Raw genomic sequence first — 21,712 nt, forward strand, 5'->3', positions numbered from 1 at the left:
CACAAACAGGAAGGAAAGCTGGCAATATAAAAAGCTGACGCTGTAAATGCGTAAATCACAACGCATATCAATATCACTTCCCCATCAGTGAGGCACAAGATCTGCCCATAATTACACTTTGCTTTCCATAAGCCATGGCTGCCTTAGCCTATTATTTCAGTTGCAAACCTAGCACTGGTAAGCGATCGTGAGAGAAAGTAAAGAATATAAAAACATAATTCCAACTGGTGTGCACATCAGCAACACACAGCTCAAGAAGCCTATACGTAAGTCCCTCTGCTGAAAATGTACATCTTTCATAAAAATACTCATCAGGGAACGTTAACGGAGTTGTCGGTCTGTAAATGTTTTAACTTATATGAGTGCACCTCTCTCTCTCTCTCTCTCTCTCTCTCTCTCTCTCTCCCTCACCTTCCTTCTCTCTCTCCGTGCAGCGGATCTTCTAATAACGGTGACACCGTTATCAATAGAGTATTGATGGGTCAGTAGGCGGTGTGTTCACACTGGTTAATTTCTAATCTCCAACCTAACCTACTCCCGAGCAGGTTAGGTGTTCATCATAAGTTACCACATCGATTTAACCCGGTAACAATGATCCACCATTGTGATACACAACTCCCTGGGTTGAATTGGTTGAGTGTATATGTCTCTTCCACTGAATGAAAATGTCCTCAAACCACCAGCCAAGAGAAATTTACTTTACCCTTACTCACAATGAGAAAATATCACAACTACTCAAAAGGACTATTGCAGGACTTCAACCACCATTTAGAGATCTCGCCTAGCATTAGTTTAAACGTCATGGCTAGTGGCTTTACAAGGTCCATAGATTTTGTTTTTGGTAGTATTTTACCTGTCCAAAAAAAGCATTACAGCCCGGGCATCATGTTTGAATTCTTTTCTTGTCTTTATTTGTTTCCACTGTGCAAAGGCTTCTTAACAAACATTTATTTGTCTGTGTGCGACTTTTTTCTTTTATCTTTGGCTTCTTTGCTTTCCCTAAAAGAAAGGCTTCTTTCTGTTTTATGTTTGGTGCAGAAAGTTGTAATTAAAACATTTGAATAAACATTTAATACAACTCAGAAATGTAAAAAGAAAAAAAAAGAACATTTAAAACACCCAACAGAGCAAGAAAATAAAGCTGCTTGTGCTGATATTTGAATTGGCAAGGAGGCAACACTTAAAATACGCACAAATACAAAAGGAATCCAACAAGATGAAACAGATGTGTTTGACAGTCTACTCTCTTCATGGTTCAGCATACACACACACTCTCTCACTCTCACACTCACACTCACTCACTTACTCACTCACTCACTCCATGAGTCCTTTCCTTTGAGCTGACTTAACGGCTCTGGCACTCAGTCTTGTGGAGCTGCACCCTGCGAACTCTTGCCGTTCAGTTCCTGGAGCCATTCCCATGGAATCCCAGGCATTCCAGGCATGTGTTAAAGCTGGGCCGACAGGCGTTTCTTTACCAATCTATACGCTTAATCTCACCACTGCCACAGATTTACAACAGCTCACTGTTGTTTTACTGATCCTTTTAAAGATGGTGGCATTTCATTTTTTTTTAAGATCTACTCTTAAGTCACACAAGGCCTTGAGGTAGATGATTTATTAGTTTATTTTGTAATTTATTTTGTCATTCAACAGTTTGTATTATTTGGGAAAGTAATTTTAGGGTTGTCAAGGAAATCTGTTGTACCTTCACCTAATTTAGTTTTCATACATGTATACTGTATCACTATTGTTTAATATCATAACCACTAACTCCATAAAATGGCACTGCTGTGTCATAGCAAACCCTTAATATTTATTTTGATTGGACCCAAGGCTGAAAATTAATGAAGAAATGAAAAACACCACTGTCATGGTGCTTTTGAAAATTGTGTTTTGTGAAAGGAGTTAATATCAGTGCAACTGATTTTAGCATCTTAGAGCCTTAAACATTATAAATATAATAAGTGTTTTTACCACATTCCAGGAAAGAAAATAGAAACCTCAATTGTGAAATGTTGAACAAGAAAATGACAATAGATTTGTACATCCCAAAACAAGTCTTCCAATGTGATATTTTGATACCACAACCATTGCTTTATCAATTTTGATCTTTTTTTTTTTTTTTTACTTTCCATTGTGTGTCCCACAATGCTTTGTTTGTTATCTAAAGGGAAGTGTGCTCAGTCTGTATCACCGGTCATGTTTACCTACATTTGCGTTGTATTGCAGATGCTGTAATCTGTTGTTGATACTGCTGGAAACATAAAAACAACATGCGGTTAAAAAAACATAAGCATCAATAAAAAACGTCAAAAGCGTCAATAAAAAACATTTTTATCCAAAGTGCACCAGAACCTATCTGCCGTAGATTTGACCCCATTTGTACAAGGCCCTTTGTTAACAAGAAACTAATTTTTTTGAGTGGACCTTCCAGTGCAACTGGTAAATTTCCCCTCCCGCTTTTATTTCTTATTTATTTCTTCTGCTGCTCCCTAAGCAATAACATTAATTGTGCTTGTTAAAATTTGATTTTGAAAAAGACAGTCTTGTCGTTACATTAATGACATAAATGTAACATTAACGCTTGATGTCATCACAGGTAGTCAAAGTCAGCCTCGGAGGTAGTCATTATTTAAGCCTAACACAGAGCCCTGGAAGGAAATGAAGATTCAAGGCTGTGGCGTGCGTCATTTGCCTGCAAAGGAGGCAGTGTACTTGCCCATCAATGAGTGCAGTGTTTATCATTTCTATTCCAGTCACGGACAAACTGGATATCCTGCCTGTGGATGACAGCAGCGGCAGAGCGACATTAAAAACAAAAAGTGCTTTTCCATGTTGTTTGTGTGTTTTTGTTCTATTATTGAAGGCAAGGGTCGGTTAATGAAATTGTTTACGTTCAGTGTTGTTGCTCGAGTCATCTCAACCGAGCCCTGCTGCTACTGAGTCAGACCAGTTGACAAGCGGTTGCCAATTAAAAGAAGACAAATATACCAGATCATTTCCCATTGCTTTTTATAATAGTCATTTTTGGGCAACAATTTTAATCTTTTTTTGTGGTGTGCTTGAGTTGTGTTGAGTTTTAATCTTGGTCATCTGTGTTTTGACGCATGATTAAATATTTAGATGTCAGAATAACAATCTATCTTGGGTTTTCTGTGTCACACAAAACTAAATCAATGAAACTTCTTTAAAGGATCACTTGCTCATTTCGTTTTTATGATCATAAAACAAAAACTTTAGCTAAGACTAGAAGAATCTGAGCTCCTGCTAATCTGACTTTCTTGGTTGTTGCTGCCAGCAGATATTTTGTATCAATCTGTTGGTTATCTTTTTCTAATAATTGATTAACCGTATAGTTCCTAAAATTTCCATTAACAGCAATAAACACCAATCACAACTTCCCATTGCCCAAGGTAATCTCTCCAAACTTAATTGCAGCACGTCTCTCTCTCTCTCCCCGCTTTCTTATCTGCAACTGTCCTATCCATTAAAGGCTGAAAAAGTATCTTAAAATTATTATTTTTTATTTACTATATCATAATTTTTCAATTGATTAATTTGTTGTTTTGTCTATACAAGGTCAGAAAATACTAGTCTTGTTGAACCAACCGTCCAAAACCGGATGATATTCAGTCTTATAATACAAAGCTAATACTGGGAACCCTGTGTAGAGCGTGAGTCCTTACCACAGTGGCCCGAGTTTGTGTCTTCCCTCGCTCTTCCCTGCCTTTGCTCTCTCTTTCTCTCACTATTGAACAAAGAAAATAAAAATGCCCAAAAAATACTCAGATTTGAGAAGCTGGAACTAGCAAATATTTGACATTTTGCATGACAAATGAAAATACATTATTAAAGGTCTTATGACATGGTGCTATTTGGATGCTTTTATATAGATCTTAGGGCAAGGTGAAGGCTCGACCAACTGCCACTTTGCTCGTCTGATGTCTCTCTCTCATGGGCTGGCCAAATTCTCTGGGCGGGCAAAGCAGGGAAATGGGAGGTAACCTTGCCCCTTGTGACCTCATAAGGGGCAACTTCCAGATTGAGCAGAGTATATATTGAGTAGAGCAGGATACCCAAGTCTCGGTTTACACCTATTGCCATTTATAGCCACGGGGGGGGGGCATAGACAGACTGGGGCAATGCATATTAATGTTAAAAAAAACTCATAAATGAAATTTTCAGGCGATGGGACCTGTAAAAGCCAATTTTCTGTTAGTTGACTTATCAATAAATCAAGAGTTTGGAAAAACAAAACTGGAGCAAACCGTCATATTTGACATACTGGAAACAGACCACATGCGCCAATACCGCGGGGAGCTCTGTGAGGAGCATCTGTCCTAATGTGATTGGTTTTGTTGCTGTCAGTCTCCTGCTCCATTGATTCTTACTTTCCCACGAAGCGGATCGCGGTTACGTGTCAGTGAAACTTATCATATTCATTCCTATCTGTATTTGTGACAAGTGGTGCTGTCCTTAGTTGAAAGATACTACTTTACGGCTTTATTATCGAGTTAAAAGGCATGTATTTGTGTCGGCCGCTGTCTATTTGCTAAGGTTCTGAAATGCAAACATTTTTTGTTTACTTTTTTTACTTGTTAACTTTTTTTTTATAGGTTATGTGCCTGTGAGCAGCCATGGAAGAAAACATAAATCAGCGCCTATTAAACGGACTACCAGTTTGGTGGTTGATAATTGACCTAATTGATTGTCAACTGTTTTCACCTTTTACTTAATTCTTTTCCTTTATGTTCTCCAAAAAACCACACAGGTTTTTTTTCTGATAACTATTTAATTATAAGTAATTACCCTCAAGTTATATAAAGGCTTAGCTCAGAGATGTTAGACATAAATCTGGATTTGTCTTCAGTCAACAAAGCCTGGGGCTGTTTGAGTACTTATCAAATAATTTGTTAAATAATTGTCTAAGTCATTGTTAGACTTAGACAATTTAAAAAAAAAAGACAGGGACATCAGGCAAGGGAAACCATTTTAAATTCTACCTTGCATCACTTGCCTGATGTCCCTGTCTATACCGGACTCTTTTTAAAAGTCACCATGTTGACTTAAATGTCATGTGCTCAATTAATGAAGTCATTGTAGATTGTTTCCATTTTTGCCGCCATCTCATTCTTATTAAAGGTATAGCGGTAGCTGCTATAGCATCTGTTCCTCACTAGTAGAGAGGAAACTAGACAGCTCTGTAATAATGACAGACATGATCAGGGCACAGACTGGTAATCACGTAAGATGCTCAGATGTATGGCTCATATTTGCACCCATTGTTTTTAGAATGTTTTGTGTTATTCTGGCACTATACAGTTATAAGTGCTGTAACGGCTGCTTTAGGGTCCTCACGGTGCCCAACAAACCACTCCAAGGGCATTCTGTCACATTAAATGACTAACAAGAATCTCTTTTGCCAGCCTAGTGAGAGTAAGATAGTCAAGGATGTTTGCCTTTTGATAGTCTTCTGTCATACACCTTATCTATTAACATATACACTATAAATTAACATTGATTAGCACCTTTGCTATATTTTCATGGTGCACACATCCAGTTCACTAAAAATAGATAATAATAACGATAATATGTTTACTCTATACAGTACTTACAAAATCATCTGCTAGTAAAAGTAGTTGTTATATTGCAAATTGAAAATCTATGGGAACTTGTAATTAGCATGTCTCATTTTCTTATGGCATTTTTTAGACTGTAAATAATAGTTTGATCTAAAATTAGTCATTATTTACACCCCTATATGCATTTACTATACCAGTAAATTAGTTGGCTTTTTGTCTCTATTTTCTTTTTCCATATTTAGTGCATTACCTCATGATCCCTAAATATCTAGTCAGCTGTTGTGCTTAACATGCATGCAGTGCCAAGCAATGCATGTCATATTTGAAACATGACTCAACCGTCAAAGTTCAATTTTGGCAGTTAATTCAGTAGTCAAGTTGCTGCTCTATTATTCTGTCAGTTTATTTTAAATTGTGGAAAGTGTGGAAACTTCGAATGATTGCAATTTTCAAAAGTACTTTGTTCTTCTTTAGATTCTTCTCTTCTGGGCCTTCAGCAAAAGCTTTTATAAGAAACTAAATGCTACCCTTGTCATGGCCGTGGAATTTTAATGACCATCCAGCGCACCACCGGATTCCAGTTTGGCATTTTCTGGGGTCTAATATGATCTCAACGCAGAAAGCCTGATCATGCTGCTGTTTCATCACTGCCAAAAAAGGGACTAGGAAAGACTCACCCCAAAATGATTTAAGGGAGGATTGTGGTTAATGAAAAGCACAGAGGCTCTTAATTTTAGGCAGGAATCCCTGTGTTTAGGGTATGGTGAAGTGTGGTTGTCCCTGCCTTTTATAAATAAATTACTAATGGCTTTCTGGTTTGGATTTTGATTTTGGTAGAAACTAGAAAGAAATAGATTACTCTACATTGGGTATACCACATATTGACAGACAGCAGACAATGAACCATTATGAACTGTATGAGTCATTTCTTGCCACCAATGTGGATTCTTTCTGCCTTTTCGACACCCCACGTTGTTGAATCTTGCTGTTGGCTGGCAGGCTGCGCAATTCTGTTTCTTCACTTCCCATTCCCAAGGCAGCATCGCCGTGACAGGGTGTATCATTCTCTGTCACACAGTGGCCTGAAGTTGTGTGGGTCTGTTGTTGAAGTTTGTGTTGGGCATCAGGGATTAAGCATCTCATTGTGTGGTTCTGCTGCACTTTGCACACACCGCATGACAAGAGATCAGACAGGCCCTGACCAGTGTGTAAGAGACATGGGAGGCAATACATACATTAAGGCTCAATACTTAATATGTAGCCAAGTTGTAAACAGACCTAAGTCCAAGTGCCGACCCAGCACATGGCTCCCAAAAATCCCATTGATTTATTGTTGTCAGGTGATTTTAAGCTGGCCAAACGGAAGATAAGTTGACAAGTGCAAACCCTAGCTGAGCATAACTAATTGACACACTGAGAAAAGACCCCTGCTCTTCAAAAACGGTCCTGCATTAAAGGTTTATAATGATAATAAAGAAACTTGGCTCGTATTTAGAGATTTGCATGTTTTAAGGAAAGAATGTCAAACTCCCAAACAGTCTCCTCAGCGTCCTCGCTCAGGGAGATCAAAGAGGGCTTGGGGTTGCTTCGCTATATGTATGTGTATATATATATATGTATATATATTATTGGGCAGACAACAAAGTGTCTGGAATACTTTACAATTTTAAGAATATAAACTTTATACTGAATTTGAGTTAACCAATCAGTCAGTTTGTACAAGGAGGCATCAGTTGTTTAAACAGATATTTCGATATGGATGAAAATATTTCAGTTGCTTCTGGACCAGAGCTGGGGACTCGAGTTTGAGACTCGGACTCAAAAGACTTCAGCCTTGACTCTGACTCGAGCTGCACTACGTACGTGTAAACTATCTTAATTTTTTGGAAACGTCTGATGAGCGCAATGTTATTCCTCTACCGTGCGTAACCTATAACCTAACTACATAATACTTAACGCCTCTTCGCGCAGCACCGGCCACAGAGAGGGATGTCGACCTGTACCAGCAGCTGGCACCTGAAATGCGCTCCTGAGGTTAGCAAACATGTTTGCTGTGCTCCTTCCCACATTACGCATTGTAATGTGTGACCACCACATTAATTATTTACGTTGGCTACAGGTTTATTCAAAAAAAAAATTCAAACCTATTTTTGGGGGCTTTTCCACCTTTTACGGATAGGACTGTTGGGTGAGAGAGAGAAGACATGCAGGAAATCCCCACAGGTTGGACTGGAACCCTAGAGCTCTGCGTCGAGGCATAAACCTCTAAGTATACGTGTGCCTGCTCCAATGAGGCCAACCAGGCCACACAGGTTTATTGTTGATCATATAATGTTACAGTTTTATTTAATTAACGTTACACTGAGTTTGAGAGTCTGGGGAATGTGTTGAATTACAGTAGTTTTTAGACTCATTAGTTGTAAACACCGTGCACATTAAATAGTCTGTAAGGAAAAATAGGTTAGTTATTATTTTAGCAATATTTTACCGATACCCTAAGTAGCTCAATATTTGGTCTGTAGCATTAAAGCATTCCTGGTATATTTTTCGCATATCGCTATAGCCTGTTTACACTGATTATACTTACAACTAAAGCAAACCAAACAACTAATCAAAGCTGATACTGTGTGATAATATATAAATTAGTCAGAATAACATATGACATGCCTGGAATTATTTATATATAGTTCTGCAGTGTTCTGAGCAGCCTGCATGGAACGCAGCAGGTGATTCAACACTCATGATAACCACGAGAGACTTGACTTGGACTCAAGCTCAGAGACTTGAGAGCATCTCTGTCTTGGGCCGTTGAAGTCTGTAAGAACTGCTAATGAGTTGTGGACATGATGAGACATGATGCTCATGAGGATCACCTGAGGCACCGAGCTGTTCAGCACTAAACTGACATAGCATGATTGGCTCAGCACGAGTTTAAACCCATTTACTACTGAATGCACCAGGTTACTCGCATCAAGGACTGAATAAATAATTGTTCTGGAACGCTGTGTTCTTTATTCTGACAAGATTTAGTTGCATGACAAATTTAAGAACCTACTTGTGCTTAATGTCAGTAGAAAAGTAGCTGATTCCTAGTAGTGAGACGAAAGAGTAGAGCAGCTCCAGCCTGTTACTATGTGGTGCTTGTGGGCCTTTTTTTTGTTTTGAATACCTCCTATTGCTGCTGTCTGACTGGCTGGGAGGAAACAAGTGATGCACACAAAGGGTTAAACTGGTGCGCATGTCTTCCTTGGAGATGGTAGAGGCCATTTGAATGGCTAGCTTCTACAGCTAGCCAACACATTGGCTAAGGCTGAGGGTGGATCTGCTGCTGGGCCTGTGCTCCGACATGGAGCCCTGCTAGAGGATCAGGACTTAGTGTGAGCCGACAGAAAAACGATTGTGTATACGTGTGTGTGCATACATTTGAGGAAAAGTTAAAGGGCAGCTTTTGAAACAAACTTTAGAGGCAGAAGGAAATATATCAAGGGGATCTTTTTGTTTTTCAGTGTGAAAGTCATCGTCCGTGGGCTTTGTAAATCCCATCGCAGAGTAGATTATTTAGACTAGCAGGCCGGCGTAGATAAAAGGTGGTTATATCATTTGTTTTTCTAGCAACAGCTCAAACTGCCATTCTCATGTTGCTGCTGCCGCTCCTTTCACACGTTCTTCATGAACTTAAAGACCTTACCTCTGTGAATGTAAGAGGACAGGGGGGGGTCTGTGTTCATTTATTCGTTTTAATGGCTGACCTCATGACACTAATTACACTAAGCAGTTTTGTACACAGGCTCAAAAATAGAAAGCTAGCAAAGAAGATCACACTATTGAGATTGATGTCCTGTAATGGGAAGGACAGCACTCAAATTTCACTTGTGGTTGGTTTATGTGGCTGAATATTAGTTCAAACCTGTAAAAGACACACTCACCACATTATGGTCTAACCTGTAAACTGCCCCCGACTCATTATCTCCCCAGCTGAACAGTCTTAATGTGACATAATCGTAGCATGCAGGTCAGTCAGCTGTATTTACCTCAGAGAAGCCTCCATCCATCCTTGCACACTCACATCTACACACACACACACGCACACACGCACACGCACTCACATCTACACACACACACACACACCCACACACAAACTTTAGTGCACATACTTACATACACACACTTGCCAATCCTGAGAATCTAAATGTTATGTAACTGGCTGATTTACAAGCACACACATGCAGACGTATGCAAAAAACAGCTAATCTACAGACTTCTCTCTGTCCTGTTTACACCCCCAAAATCATCACTGAACTTCTGTGTGTGTGTGTGTGTGTGTGTGTGTGTGTGTGTGTGTGTGTGTGTGTGTGTTTGACTGTCAGGACACATTTTGTCTGTATCTTTTTATCAGTGTTTATTTCTTCTGCTTGTTTAGGTCATATTGCTCAAACGAGGCCTGTTTAGTAGTTTTGTTTTTCTACTTTTAATTTGGGCTTACCAATGCATGGATGATTTGTCGATGTAGTGATGATGTAAGATTTTTGGGATATCGTAAATTGCTGACACTGTTGTACAGTAACAGCACGTGCAGGGCATCAACTAAGGAATAGTTTCATTATCAGTAGGTAATTAGTTATTTTTCTGATTATACCATTAATGATTTCCTTTTTAAAGATAGAAAATAATGGAAAACGTTGCTGTAGATAAATATAGAAAAATGTATGATTTTATTGTCATTTCGATGATGTATATTGTCATATCACCCAGCACTACTCTAAAAGAAACCAAGCATTGACGTCTTGCACGTGTCTCATAAATACTGAATGCTTCAAATGTCATTTTATCCCCCTCTGTCTCACTTTCACCAAGCCTCCAGGATAAGTGTCTGTCTTTTGGGAACTAGTGTTTGATCCCCACTGTTTTTATTTAACATGCTTGTTGGCCAATGACAGATGGTCTTCTTGGCCGCTGGTAAGTGCAGTGAGGAGGAATTTAACTCCCACTGATCTGACCATATCAGAATATATATTGTCATTGGAGATTAGAATCACCTGTGTCGCTTGGGGAACTGAAATACTTTGTAGATGTTTTGAAAGCTGTTTCCTGTCTCTCTTCCTGTAGCTCACATTAATTTCTTAATACTTAATAGCTTTTCTTTAACTTGTCTCACCGTTACTTCACTATTTTTGTTGTCCCCCTCTCACTGGCAGTGTGCCCTGTTCATTGTAAACATCGAGCCTGCACCAAGGACGACCAGTGCTGCCACGACCAGTGCCTGGGTGGCTGCCTGAAGCCCCACTCATCCAACCACTGCGTGGCTTGCCGCGGCCTCCAGCACGAGGACAGCTGTGTTGAGCGCTGCCCTGAAAATCACTTCACCTTCAAAGGCTGGCGCTGCGTCTCCTTTGCCTTCTGCCAGGATCTCCACAACAGATGCAAGCGGGAGAAGGAGCACAGCAAGAACCCCGACTGCCACGAGTATGTCATACACAACGGTGCCTGCATCCCTGAGTGCCCCTCCGGCTACACGACCATCAACTCCTCCGCGTAAGTGGACACTCATGCTGGTCTGATGGGCTTTTGAAGGACCGAACAATGTGTGATCAGTGAAGCTGTCTTAATATTCTGCATGCAAACACACACGTCAATATTTAATCCTGGGCCTTTACAGAGGTTACTTGTTGATTATCCTACAAGTGTTTTATTTCCCTACAAATCCCATATAATTTTGTCACGTTGCTGAAAATAAAAACCGTGCCTCAAGTTACAAACGCATTTTTGCTTACTACAAGCTGATTATAATTAAGAAGAATTCTAGTCATTATAAGAAAAGATAAAAGAGACTTCATCAGTCTATACAGTACAGTAAAGTAAAGTACAGTACGTAGTGGAACAAAATTGTGTTTTTCTGGTCCCAGTGCAAAAAAAAGAAGAAAGGAATGAAGATAAGATGCTTATTGTGCTAACAATATACAAAAACAGGTACAGAATAAGACGAGTTAAAACATATGTTGCAACAATAACAAACATTAAGTGCAATAAGAGAACAACATAAGAAGCTGTTTCTGAATCTGGAGGATCTTGCCCGGGTGTTGCAGACGGCAGCAGGGTGAAAAGTCAGTGGGAGAGGTCCCTTATGATCTTAGAGTCCCTGTTTGAGCAGTCTTATATAAATGACATGGATGGAGAGGAAAGCTGTCCCAATGAGCCCGACTGAGAGCCACTGAATTCTCAACTGAACTGAGAAATTAACAAGTTGTTTTATAAAAAGACTCTTTTCCGTTGTTCACTCAAAAGATTTGTTCATTTGAACCAATAAGTCTCGGACAAACCAACACTAGTACAAGTCTTTGATGTTAGTGTAGACCAAGTCCAGAGTGTTTGTGGTGCCCACCATTCCTGTTTCTGTTTCCCCTACCCTACCTCCTTCCCCCCTCGAAAGAATGACAAAATGATATAATTTTCTATATATTCCACACACAAAAAAAACGAATGTGTGAGATAAAGCTGTTTTCACACATACAGGCAATTTGCTTCTTGTTCTTTGCATTAAAAGTTCAATTCATTTTAACTTGCCCCTATGGTCCTGTGAATGTAGAATAACTTTAGCAACTCCTTCTTAGTATCAAGCGGTAACATTTTTTTGAAGAGGAAAAAAAGCTAAACAAAATCAACTCAAGCAAAGCCAACTTTTGTGGGGACGCCTCTATAAGTGTTGTGTTCATGTGTGCAATTAGGCAGTAATAATTTGATTGGTGTACACAAAAGCTAGTAAGAATAAACAGAAATGCACGAAATATCTATAATGTCCATAATAGTTTTTCTAAGAACATACAATCCTACACAATGGTTGTCATTTTGCAGTAAAATAGGAACACGTGCGTGCGTGTGTGCGTGGGTGGGTGCGTGCGTGACCGTGACCACAGAGGGCTAGGTCAAAGTGGTGCAGCTAAGTAGGAAGCCTGGCACATTTACGTTTTGGATTTTGACTCTGTTTCCATCCAACATTTCTTTGGCTCATATGCTGCACAAAATTGATGGTCGTTTACCAACTGCTGGTGTTTGCATTGCAGTGTGCGAGCTATAGGCATAGACAAGATGTTTTTCTCTCTTTTCACTACATCTGTAATTTACAAGCTGTTGTGTGTGTAACTTCATAAACTGCATCCGTGCAGACTTCCCTCTCTAAAAAAGTGTGTTGTACTATTGCTGATCTGCCAGGGACTTTTGTTGCCTCCCTTTAGGACACCTTCATTGACCGTGACAGGACTGTTGATTAGTGACACTCCAAACAGCCCTAATTATTCTGCAATGGAAGAGGTTGAAAACACAGCTGGATCTTTCAAGACTTGTTGTCTAGTGTTACAACATGAGTGGCTGGTCGCCAGTTAAACACCAGGGGAGTCAGAGTGGCATTCAGGACAAACATTCAGTACCGCAGGGTGCTAGGCCTCAACTCCCCTTGGCTGGCTGCAAATGTTTGGAATTATTTTGAATTATGCTTGAACAAGTTTCATAACAAGGAGCCCCTTGGTGTGCAGATTTGAGCACTTCCTGCCAGGTGAACAACAATCTCATCCAAACCTTTAGACTGCTATTGACCTGTGGTGAACCTTGGCTTGCTAATTTCTTAGCCTGTTGACTTTGACTCCCTTTTTTGTTGCCTTATGGCCCATGTCTTCTCCTTGACATCTCTTGCCCGTCGCTGACATTGAGCTAAGCTGTGGAAATGAAAGTGCTTTGTGGATAATGATTATTATATGATTATTATTATGATGAGTCTATAGGCTGTGCAGATGTAGCACTAGAGAGGGGAAAAGGTGAAGATAGATCAGGTGAGCTATGAGCCAATGATGTGTGAATGCATTGTGAGTATGGGGATTGTACAGACGTTTTTTTTTAAGGAACTAAGTTAATATCGTTGACACAAAGCCATGGCCATATATCTGTTATGAGAAGAGACTTGTAATAATAACATTATGTAAGCCAAGTTGTTAAACTCTGTTGTCAAGGTGAAGGGTTGGGGTCAGCTCATTTTCATTTAATTCAAAACAAAATAATTAATTTTTTGTGTTTTGCTATGCGTACAGTGCGGCTAGGGACTTATTTAAGGCAGTTATATTCAACTTTTTGGAGAGATCACATCACCATTTGTTTGTGAAAATATGAATAAAGAGAGACTTTACCCGAGATCAACAGGCTGTAGTTTTCAGCTCTAAGCAGCCTTTTAGCATATTACAGATTATTGTTTAGCTGTCATTGTTTATTGCTCTTCTGCTAGACGTGAGGTCTTTTCTTAGCAGTAAAATCATTGTCTAAAACATTTTGCGTACGCTTCTTCAGGGGTTTTGGCCATGCATTTGCCTGTTGCAGCAGTCCTCTTTGTCTCCCAAGCTGAACGCTGATGTTGTCCTCTCTCATCATAGCCAGTATTAAACATAGCCATGATAAATACAAAGAATTTTGTGGAGTCGATAAGCTTAATTAACTTTGTATCAACATCAGTCATTTGGCAATGGCTTGAATGTAACGGACTTTTATTCATACAAAATAGTCGTGCACTATACTTTAGCTTCAAAGTTAGTTAAACAGTTTCACAAAAGACCTTAGCAACCAAAGTAAGCAAACAATCTAATGGTGCCTTTGACTCTATCTTAACAGCAACATGGAGGAGTTTTAAGGTCCTTGTATTTCTGTGTTGAAGAATCCTAAAAAAGGTGGAAAATTATTACAAATAAGACCTGTTTACTATTTGTCAAATGACAAATTCAAATACATCTTCAAGATGTAATTTGTAGTACCCACACACATTGTGAACATGCAACGTTTTCTTGAAATTTGTTTCTAATCCTTGTTTTTTTCCTTTCCTTCTATAGGCTCAACTGCACTCCATGTGCAGGGCTGTGTCCCAAGGTATGTATGGGTTTGAAAACAGTGGACTCGGTCACTGCTGCCCAGGCTTTGAGAGGCTGCACAGTTCTCAACGGGAGCCTGGTCATCAACCTGCGTGGAGGAAGTAAGTGTCTGTGGTTTATTTTATGGAATGAGGTTACAGTATACAATAGGACAACAAAAAGTATTGTATTGTAACGGAGCATCTTTTTTATTAATAATTAACCAACCGTCAAATTGTTAATGATATTTAATAATACTCCGGAGGCATCACCAGCCATCTCTCTCAATACTGTTTCCTATTATTATTATTAATTGGCAAATTTCATATGCCTATATATGAACTAACTTGTTTAGCTAACGGCCGTAATATCTCTGTTGAGACGTCTTAACATTCATTTGGAGATAAAACCATGTTAGTGAGGGTGACCTAACGTGAAGGTGTAAAAGAAACAGACTGGGAGGGAGATGCGATTTTGATGATGGCAAATGTTACGTTACAGCCTCTCGTTGTCATGATTTATGTGCCGGTCCTGCACTAAAACATCGGTCAATCCCTATTTAAAATATTTTAAAAAATACAATGATAATAAAGTTGCGGGACCCCCCCCCCCCTTTGTTAATGCCATTGTTTTTGTCAGCACAGCCTAAATAGGGGAAATGTAATATTAATATTTTGCAAATAAAAGAAAACTTTGAAGCCGTGAACTGTTTGTTGCCAAAGAACAGCTGCCTGGGAGCTTTTGTAATAAGTCTGCTGTTGAATCAGATGTCATTTTGAGTTTTTTTTTTCTTTTGGTTTTCTGTAGACAACATAGCAGCTGAACTGGAGGCCAGTCTGGGCCAGCTGGAGGAGATCACTGGCTACCTGACAGTGCGACGTTCCTACGCCCTCGTATCCCTCTCTTTTTTCCGCAAACTCCGTGTTATTCGTGGAGAGGAACAGGAAATCGGGTAGGACTCCATCCTCTGAGCCTCATCTCATCCTCGCCATGTCTGAGCCTCCTCCTGTAATTATGAGTTAAAAGCGGGAAGGATTGACCTTTTCAAAATGTCTTTATGTGGTAACTGTTTTTGATTAAATGTTCCCAAATCATATATAAGGCTTCAGTCAGACAAGCACAATGGGCTACACTTACAGTAGAAATGGCAAAGAATAGGCATACGATGCAAATTGTTGGCTAACCGTGCTGAAATACTTTTCTGTTGTTACTTTTTAACAATATCCTCAGCTAAATGCGAGATGTTTCATGATAATATGTTTCATGCAATCTTGTGTGTTCTTTTCCAGGAATTACTCATTCTATGCCCTAGACAACCAGAACCTGCGGCAGCTCTGGGATTGGTCCAAACACAAGCTGACCATCCTGCAGGGACGCATGTTTTTCCACTACAACTCCAAACTCTGCATGTCTGAGATCCGTAAGATGGAGGAAGTGACTGGGACCAAAGAGCGGCAAATCAAAAATGACATCGCCTCCAAGACCAACGGAGACCAGGCCTCATGTAAGAACCTCTGATCTGAAGACATGTCTGTTGTTGCAAGAGTTACTATAGCAACAGAAAACACCAGAGTCTGCCCTGGTACAGATGCAAGCATAGTTATTGTTATGTTTGCCATTTCCTGTCCCGCCGTTTGCAAATGTCTTCCGGCATACTGTAGGACCAACCAAAAGAGCAAAGCAAAGCACCAATAACTGTTAACATGGTAACGCATTGACATAGGTGTTTTTAACCTTTCCATCATAAACTACATGTTTGATTCAAGGTAAGAAACGGGGTGTAGGAAGGAGTTCACTGAACTTGTATATCGATTAAGACAATGGGATTATCTCTGTTACATATGTTTTTGATATGTTTTCTTTATTAGCCTGCTATAATAGAGAGGCACTAAATAGAGTGACTATTATCTCTCTATAATACAAATGGAACAACTTACATAATTTCTCTCTTTACTTTGAGCTTTACCTGCTGTTTATTGCTTTTAACTGATTAATGTCTTTTCTTAGGTGAGAACCATGTGTTGAAGTTTACCCAGATTCGAACCATGAGCGATAAAATAATGGTCAAGTGGGAACCCTTCTGGCCTCCAGATTTCAGAGACCTGCTGGGCTTCATGGTGCTCTACAAAGAAGCGTAAGTAAAGTAAATCTTCAGCCATCATTAACAATCAGACTTGGATCTCTGCCAGACAAATATTGTCTTCACCTGCTTGAATATATAAGAAAGCGATGTATAGACATATACATAATATGCATAATATGCACATAAATGTGCTTATATATATGAAAACAAATATGAGGTAACCTGTAGGCTTCAGCGAGCCACCTCAAATTAACTAAACATCAATCCTGCAATGTATTTCCCAATGTGGTTATATGGGTTGCATTTGAATTAATTTGACGATATTATTTGTTAGCTGTCACTTGTTTGAACGTGAAGTAATTATTGCAGTACTTTGTAGGTCTGCAACTTTTTTTTAAAAGAATAATTAATAAAAAAAAGTGGAACCTTACAAAGTACTGCAATCAGGAAAATATCCTCCCTTTGAACCAGCATCATTTTGCGGGTCTCTCTGACCTCAGTAATGTTTTTTCTTTACTGACTGGTCAGATAAATACAAGGCTAAATTGCTGTAAAACAAAAAATCAAAGTAAAAATCAGTATCCTTTCTCAACTGTAATACAATTTAGGCCTAGATATAACACTTGTTTCTTTTGAATTCCGTTGTTGTTTTCTCCAACAACAGACCTTTTCAGAATGTAACCGAGTTTGACGGGCAGGATGCCTGCGGTTCCAACAGCTGGGTTATTGCTGATGTGGACCCTCCTCGTCGAGCTACAGAGGGGGACAAAGAGCAGTTAGAACCAGGTCATCTCATCCTGCCGCTGAAACCCTGGACGCAGTATGCCATTATGGTGAAAACTCAGCTCTCAGCCTCTGACGAGCACCAGGTCCACGGAGCCAAGAGCGAGATCATCTATGTTCGCACCAACGCCACCAGTAAGACTGATTGAGATTTGTATTGTTCACTGTACATCCTGTAACTTAATGTGTAGCTATTATCACTGGTTCTGCTTTAGTTTCCACTGTACTGTTAGTTCCGGAACCTACTTTTTATCACTTCTCAGGAGGTGGCACTAAATCTAAGATACAGGTATTTGCAGAGATATTGAATGTAGAGTTGTTCTTATACCAATACCAGTATTGGAAAAAGCCTCCAATACTGCCTAAAATGGTGGTATCGGTATTGGCGAGATGAATCCATCTTAGCCTCAAAGAAAGATCAACCACTATACTTTAGTAGTTTTACTGGGAAAACAGCCATTTGCTAATGGTAGCGCTTTGCTAGCTCATTAACAGGCCAAACTGGAAAGGAATTCTTCTTTGACCCTTTAACAGTAGCCTACACAAAAGGGTGCACTGGCAGCCACTGTTTTGGAAGCAGCGAAAAAGGATTCATTTCCGGTTTGGTCTGTTTGCAGAGAGTGTATTCTCATGTTGTCAGACCTATCTCCACAGTGCTGTGTCAGTGATAAAAGGAGTGTAATGTTACTCAGACCTGACATTAGCAAAATGTCAAAAATTTCACAATCATTTACGCTGGAAAATGCCAACAGTGAAATGGTGATGTGAAAGGCACGCAAGCTTCAGTCTTGAGGAGTGGCACTACTGACGCCAGTTCAAGTCTGGCTATTGTTTATACTGTTACTGTACTATTTCAATTTTTAAATGTCTTTGATACATGAACAAGTATTTGATACATTGCAGATTTTGCAGGTTTTCCTACTTACAAAGCATGTAAAGGTCTGTAATTTTTATCATAGGAACACTTCAACTGTGAGAGACAAACTAAAACAAAAATCCAGAAAATCACATTGTATGATTTTTAAATAATTAATTTGCATTTAGGTCAATGACCTAATGAGAGCTGGGACCACAGTCTAAAAAAAAAACATTAGTAACACACTACGCTGTCATGGATTAAAATCCTGTAGCACATGCAAGGTCCCCCTGCTCAAGCCAGCGCATGTCCAGGCCCATCTGAAGTTTGTCAATGACCATCTAGATGATCCAGAGGAGGAACTGGAGAAGGTCATGTCGTCTGATGAGACAAAATAGAGCTTTTTGGTCTCAACTCCCCTCACCATGGTTGGCGTAGGAAAAAGGATGAGTACAAGGATCTGGAGAAGGTCTGTATGGAGGAGGGGGCCAAAATCCCTGCTGCAGTGTGTGCAAACCTGGTCAAGAACTACAGGAAATGTATGATCTCTGTCATTGCAAACAAAGGTTACTGTACCAAATATTAAGTGCATACTTTTGTCATGCAACAAAATAGATACATATTTTAGATTCCATCTCCCACAGTTGATGTTTGCCTATGATACAAATTACAAAATCGGCAGTGTACAGTATGAAATACTTGTTCTCTCCACTGTATCCTTTTGCAAGTATAAACAAAAAAGCTGAAGCATTGTTTTTTTTTTATTGACATTATAAAAAATATTCCAAACAGTGAAAACCCAAGGTTGAACCCCAAACCAAACCTTAAAGGTTCGTAAACGTTAAGGTAATTAGAAGCTCCAGGTTATGGCTCGTGAAATTCCTGCGGAGGAAAAGGTCTATTTCTTCTCCTGTTCTAGAATTAAATTATTTTTAGGATCGACTTAAATACACATTTGTTGTGGCGTTACTATCATTGACTAGTGGACTTGTGTGTCAGTCTGGCAGCTGCTAAAATAGAAGAGGAAGACAGATTGCATGATCTGCCGGGGGTGCCACCGACCAACAGGGTGCTACTGCGTGCAAGGTGTCTGCATCAGTCTGTCACACGGCAATCATAAATCTCTTCCTCAGTACTAAATTGTACTTTGCCACCCACAGTGTTCATCGTGTGCAGTTTGAGTTTGTCGCAGTCATTATGACCTGTCTAACCGGCTTCCTTTAATACAATGTGCTCTTCCTTCCTGATAAACCGCATCAAACATGGCATCCCTCGCTCACACAAAACAGGCCTCCAGCAGAGACGCATCACTCAGTCAGTCAGCCGTGTCAAGGGGGTTGTTTTCTGTCCGTCTAGCAACTGCTCCTGGGTTCCTGGTCTGTGTCATGTCTAACCAGCATACCTCATCAGAAGGGCAAAGCTGTCATTACAAATGAAACAAACAAAAAACCTGTTACTGGACAATGTGGTCTGACCAGTGTATTGCACCGTCATAAAACGCAGACTAGACAATTGCACTGTGACAATGAATCTCGTGTTTTTGTGTCTCCTTAGGGACTTAAATCTAATATCCCAACACAACAGACCACACCTTCGTCCCTGTTGTTCTCCTCCAAACACACTTTTCTTATGAAGTACAATTGTCAACACTTTGTTCAATGATGTTTTGGTCTTCCCAGAACTCCTAATCCACTTCAATTCAGGACACTTTTAAGATGTCAAGTGGCTTTTATTTGCCTCCCACTTGGAAATCTGATTCGTAGATAAACTCAAAAGACTGCGCACCAGACAGTCAGATGTACAGTGATGCCAGTTAGTGTTCCTGCCACATGAGGTGACCTCTTTTTTTACTCGAAGCGCAGAAGATGCACTTTATCAGAAGCCCACATTTGATGCAAATGTAGCTGCAAAAGCCAGTTTTAACAGCATTTCATTCTCACCAACAACAAGTACTTGGCACCCCATCTTGCGTTTGCATATCACTGCTTTTAAAGCTGCTTCTAAACTGTGTTCACTAAGTAGGATTGATTTAAGAAAAGAAAAATTTAAGTCATTTCTTTTGCAACTTGAAAATACATTTTCCTGTAACATATGTATATAGGATGGAGCGTTGTTACAGAAACATTGTTGACAAGTTACAACTGATGTAAAAATTCAGGCTATCAGAAATTAATCAATCTAAAACAAGGGTAAGAAGATAATAATAATAAGATTTTATGTATTTATATATACAGTATATTTATTTATACTTAGTATTATTTGAAATGTCTTTTCTCACAGCCACATTTTAAAAAATTCAAAATGCCACACCTGCCAAAACTACTGAAAACCAGAACTGAAACTAAATCTAAACCGCAGCTTAACTAAACCACCGAAGCCACACTGGAAAACACAATTAAACTAAAACTGAAATAAAGACAAACACCAATAAAGAAAAAAAATGTTATATTACAACAAACAAAACATGGCTCTCTTCTGCACTAACTACTACTACTAAAATGCAAACAAACAAAATATGGTCATGTAGAACTCCATTTTAATCACTCAGATGGACAAGAGAAAAACACATATATTAAGCATTGTAATAAAAAAAAAAAAAGAATTCCCAAAGCATACAGCTGTTGGCCAAATAGCCAACACCCTGCCAGCAAGTGTGTTTCTTAAGTTATACTGTAACATGAAATGCAAATTACAATTAAAGGGCACTTCTCCTCTGCTATGTATTTCCCAATAAATCATTTGTAGAAATTAGCTAAGTGTGACACAAATGTATCAGGATTTTTCAAGGTATAGATCTTTAGATGTTTTTTTGTGTTTTTGGACTAAAGGTTTTTGTAATAATGAACATCCTTTTTACATTACATCTCTTTTTTTTACTCCCTTAACTGCAGTATTGTGATCAGTAGAAGTAGATGTTAAATTCTTACTTTACTTGGCTGTACAATCAGCTCATGGTTTGGTATACTGGTATAATTTTTTTTTTAAACAAATTGAACAAAGACCTTTTTATCACGGAATATTAGCTTGTCAACATTTCAGGCTGCAGTTCACACTCCTGCCCATTCAGTGTATTTTAAGGCATTTAAGTGTCTCCGCTGACATTCGACACCAGAGTGGATGCATTCATAATGTAACCTTTGTTTTAATGTGTGTATCTTGTTTCTCACTTATTTGTACTTAGTATTATTAAGTTATTTATGTTTTATGTTTTTGTTGTCACTGTTAAGCAACCATCTGGCCTTCAGAGACAAACACAGGGCTTTATGTATAAACAAACAAAAGTATGCTTTAAGAGGCCCTTATTACTTGTTAAATCTCTGTATTTGTGTGATGTCTCCCCAGAACCCTCAGTCCCAATGGACCCCGTTTCCTCGTCCAACTCTTCCTCCGAGATCATCCTCATTTGGAAACCTCCCAACGACCCCAACGGCAACATCACTCACTACCTGGTCTTCTGCCAGCGCCAGCCTGAAGCCAGCGAGCTTTACAAGTTTGACTACTGTCAAAAGGGTGAGCCACATTGTTT

The 21,712-nt window shown here is 39.3% G+C and overlaps 1 protein-coding gene across 1 annotated transcript in view; it reads left to right on the forward strand.

Annotated features, from left to right (window-relative positions):
* insra (insulin receptor a) overlaps positions 1 to 21,712 on the forward strand; it is a 48,652-nt gene that overhangs the window by 15,825 nt on the left and 11,115 nt on the right. The window contains exons 3-9 of the mRNA XM_034886689.1: positions 10,781 to 11,117; positions 14,447 to 14,586; positions 15,272 to 15,416; positions 15,754 to 15,968; positions 16,472 to 16,598; positions 17,212 to 17,465; positions 21,529 to 21,696. Coding sequence (XP_034742580.1) covers positions 10,781 to 11,117; positions 14,447 to 14,586; positions 15,272 to 15,416; positions 15,754 to 15,968; positions 16,472 to 16,598; positions 17,212 to 17,465; positions 21,529 to 21,696 — 1,386 coding nt within the window. The remainder of the gene's footprint in view (positions 1 to 10,780; positions 11,118 to 14,446; positions 14,587 to 15,271; positions 15,417 to 15,753; positions 15,969 to 16,471; positions 16,599 to 17,211; positions 17,466 to 21,528; positions 21,697 to 21,712) is intronic.

Source organism: Etheostoma cragini, chromosome 12, assembly GCF_013103735.1.
Source record: "Etheostoma cragini isolate CJK2018 chromosome 12, CSU_Ecrag_1.0, whole genome shotgun sequence".
In the NCBI taxonomy this organism is placed as follows: domain Eukaryota; kingdom Metazoa; phylum Chordata; class Actinopteri; order Perciformes; family Percidae; genus Etheostoma; species Etheostoma cragini.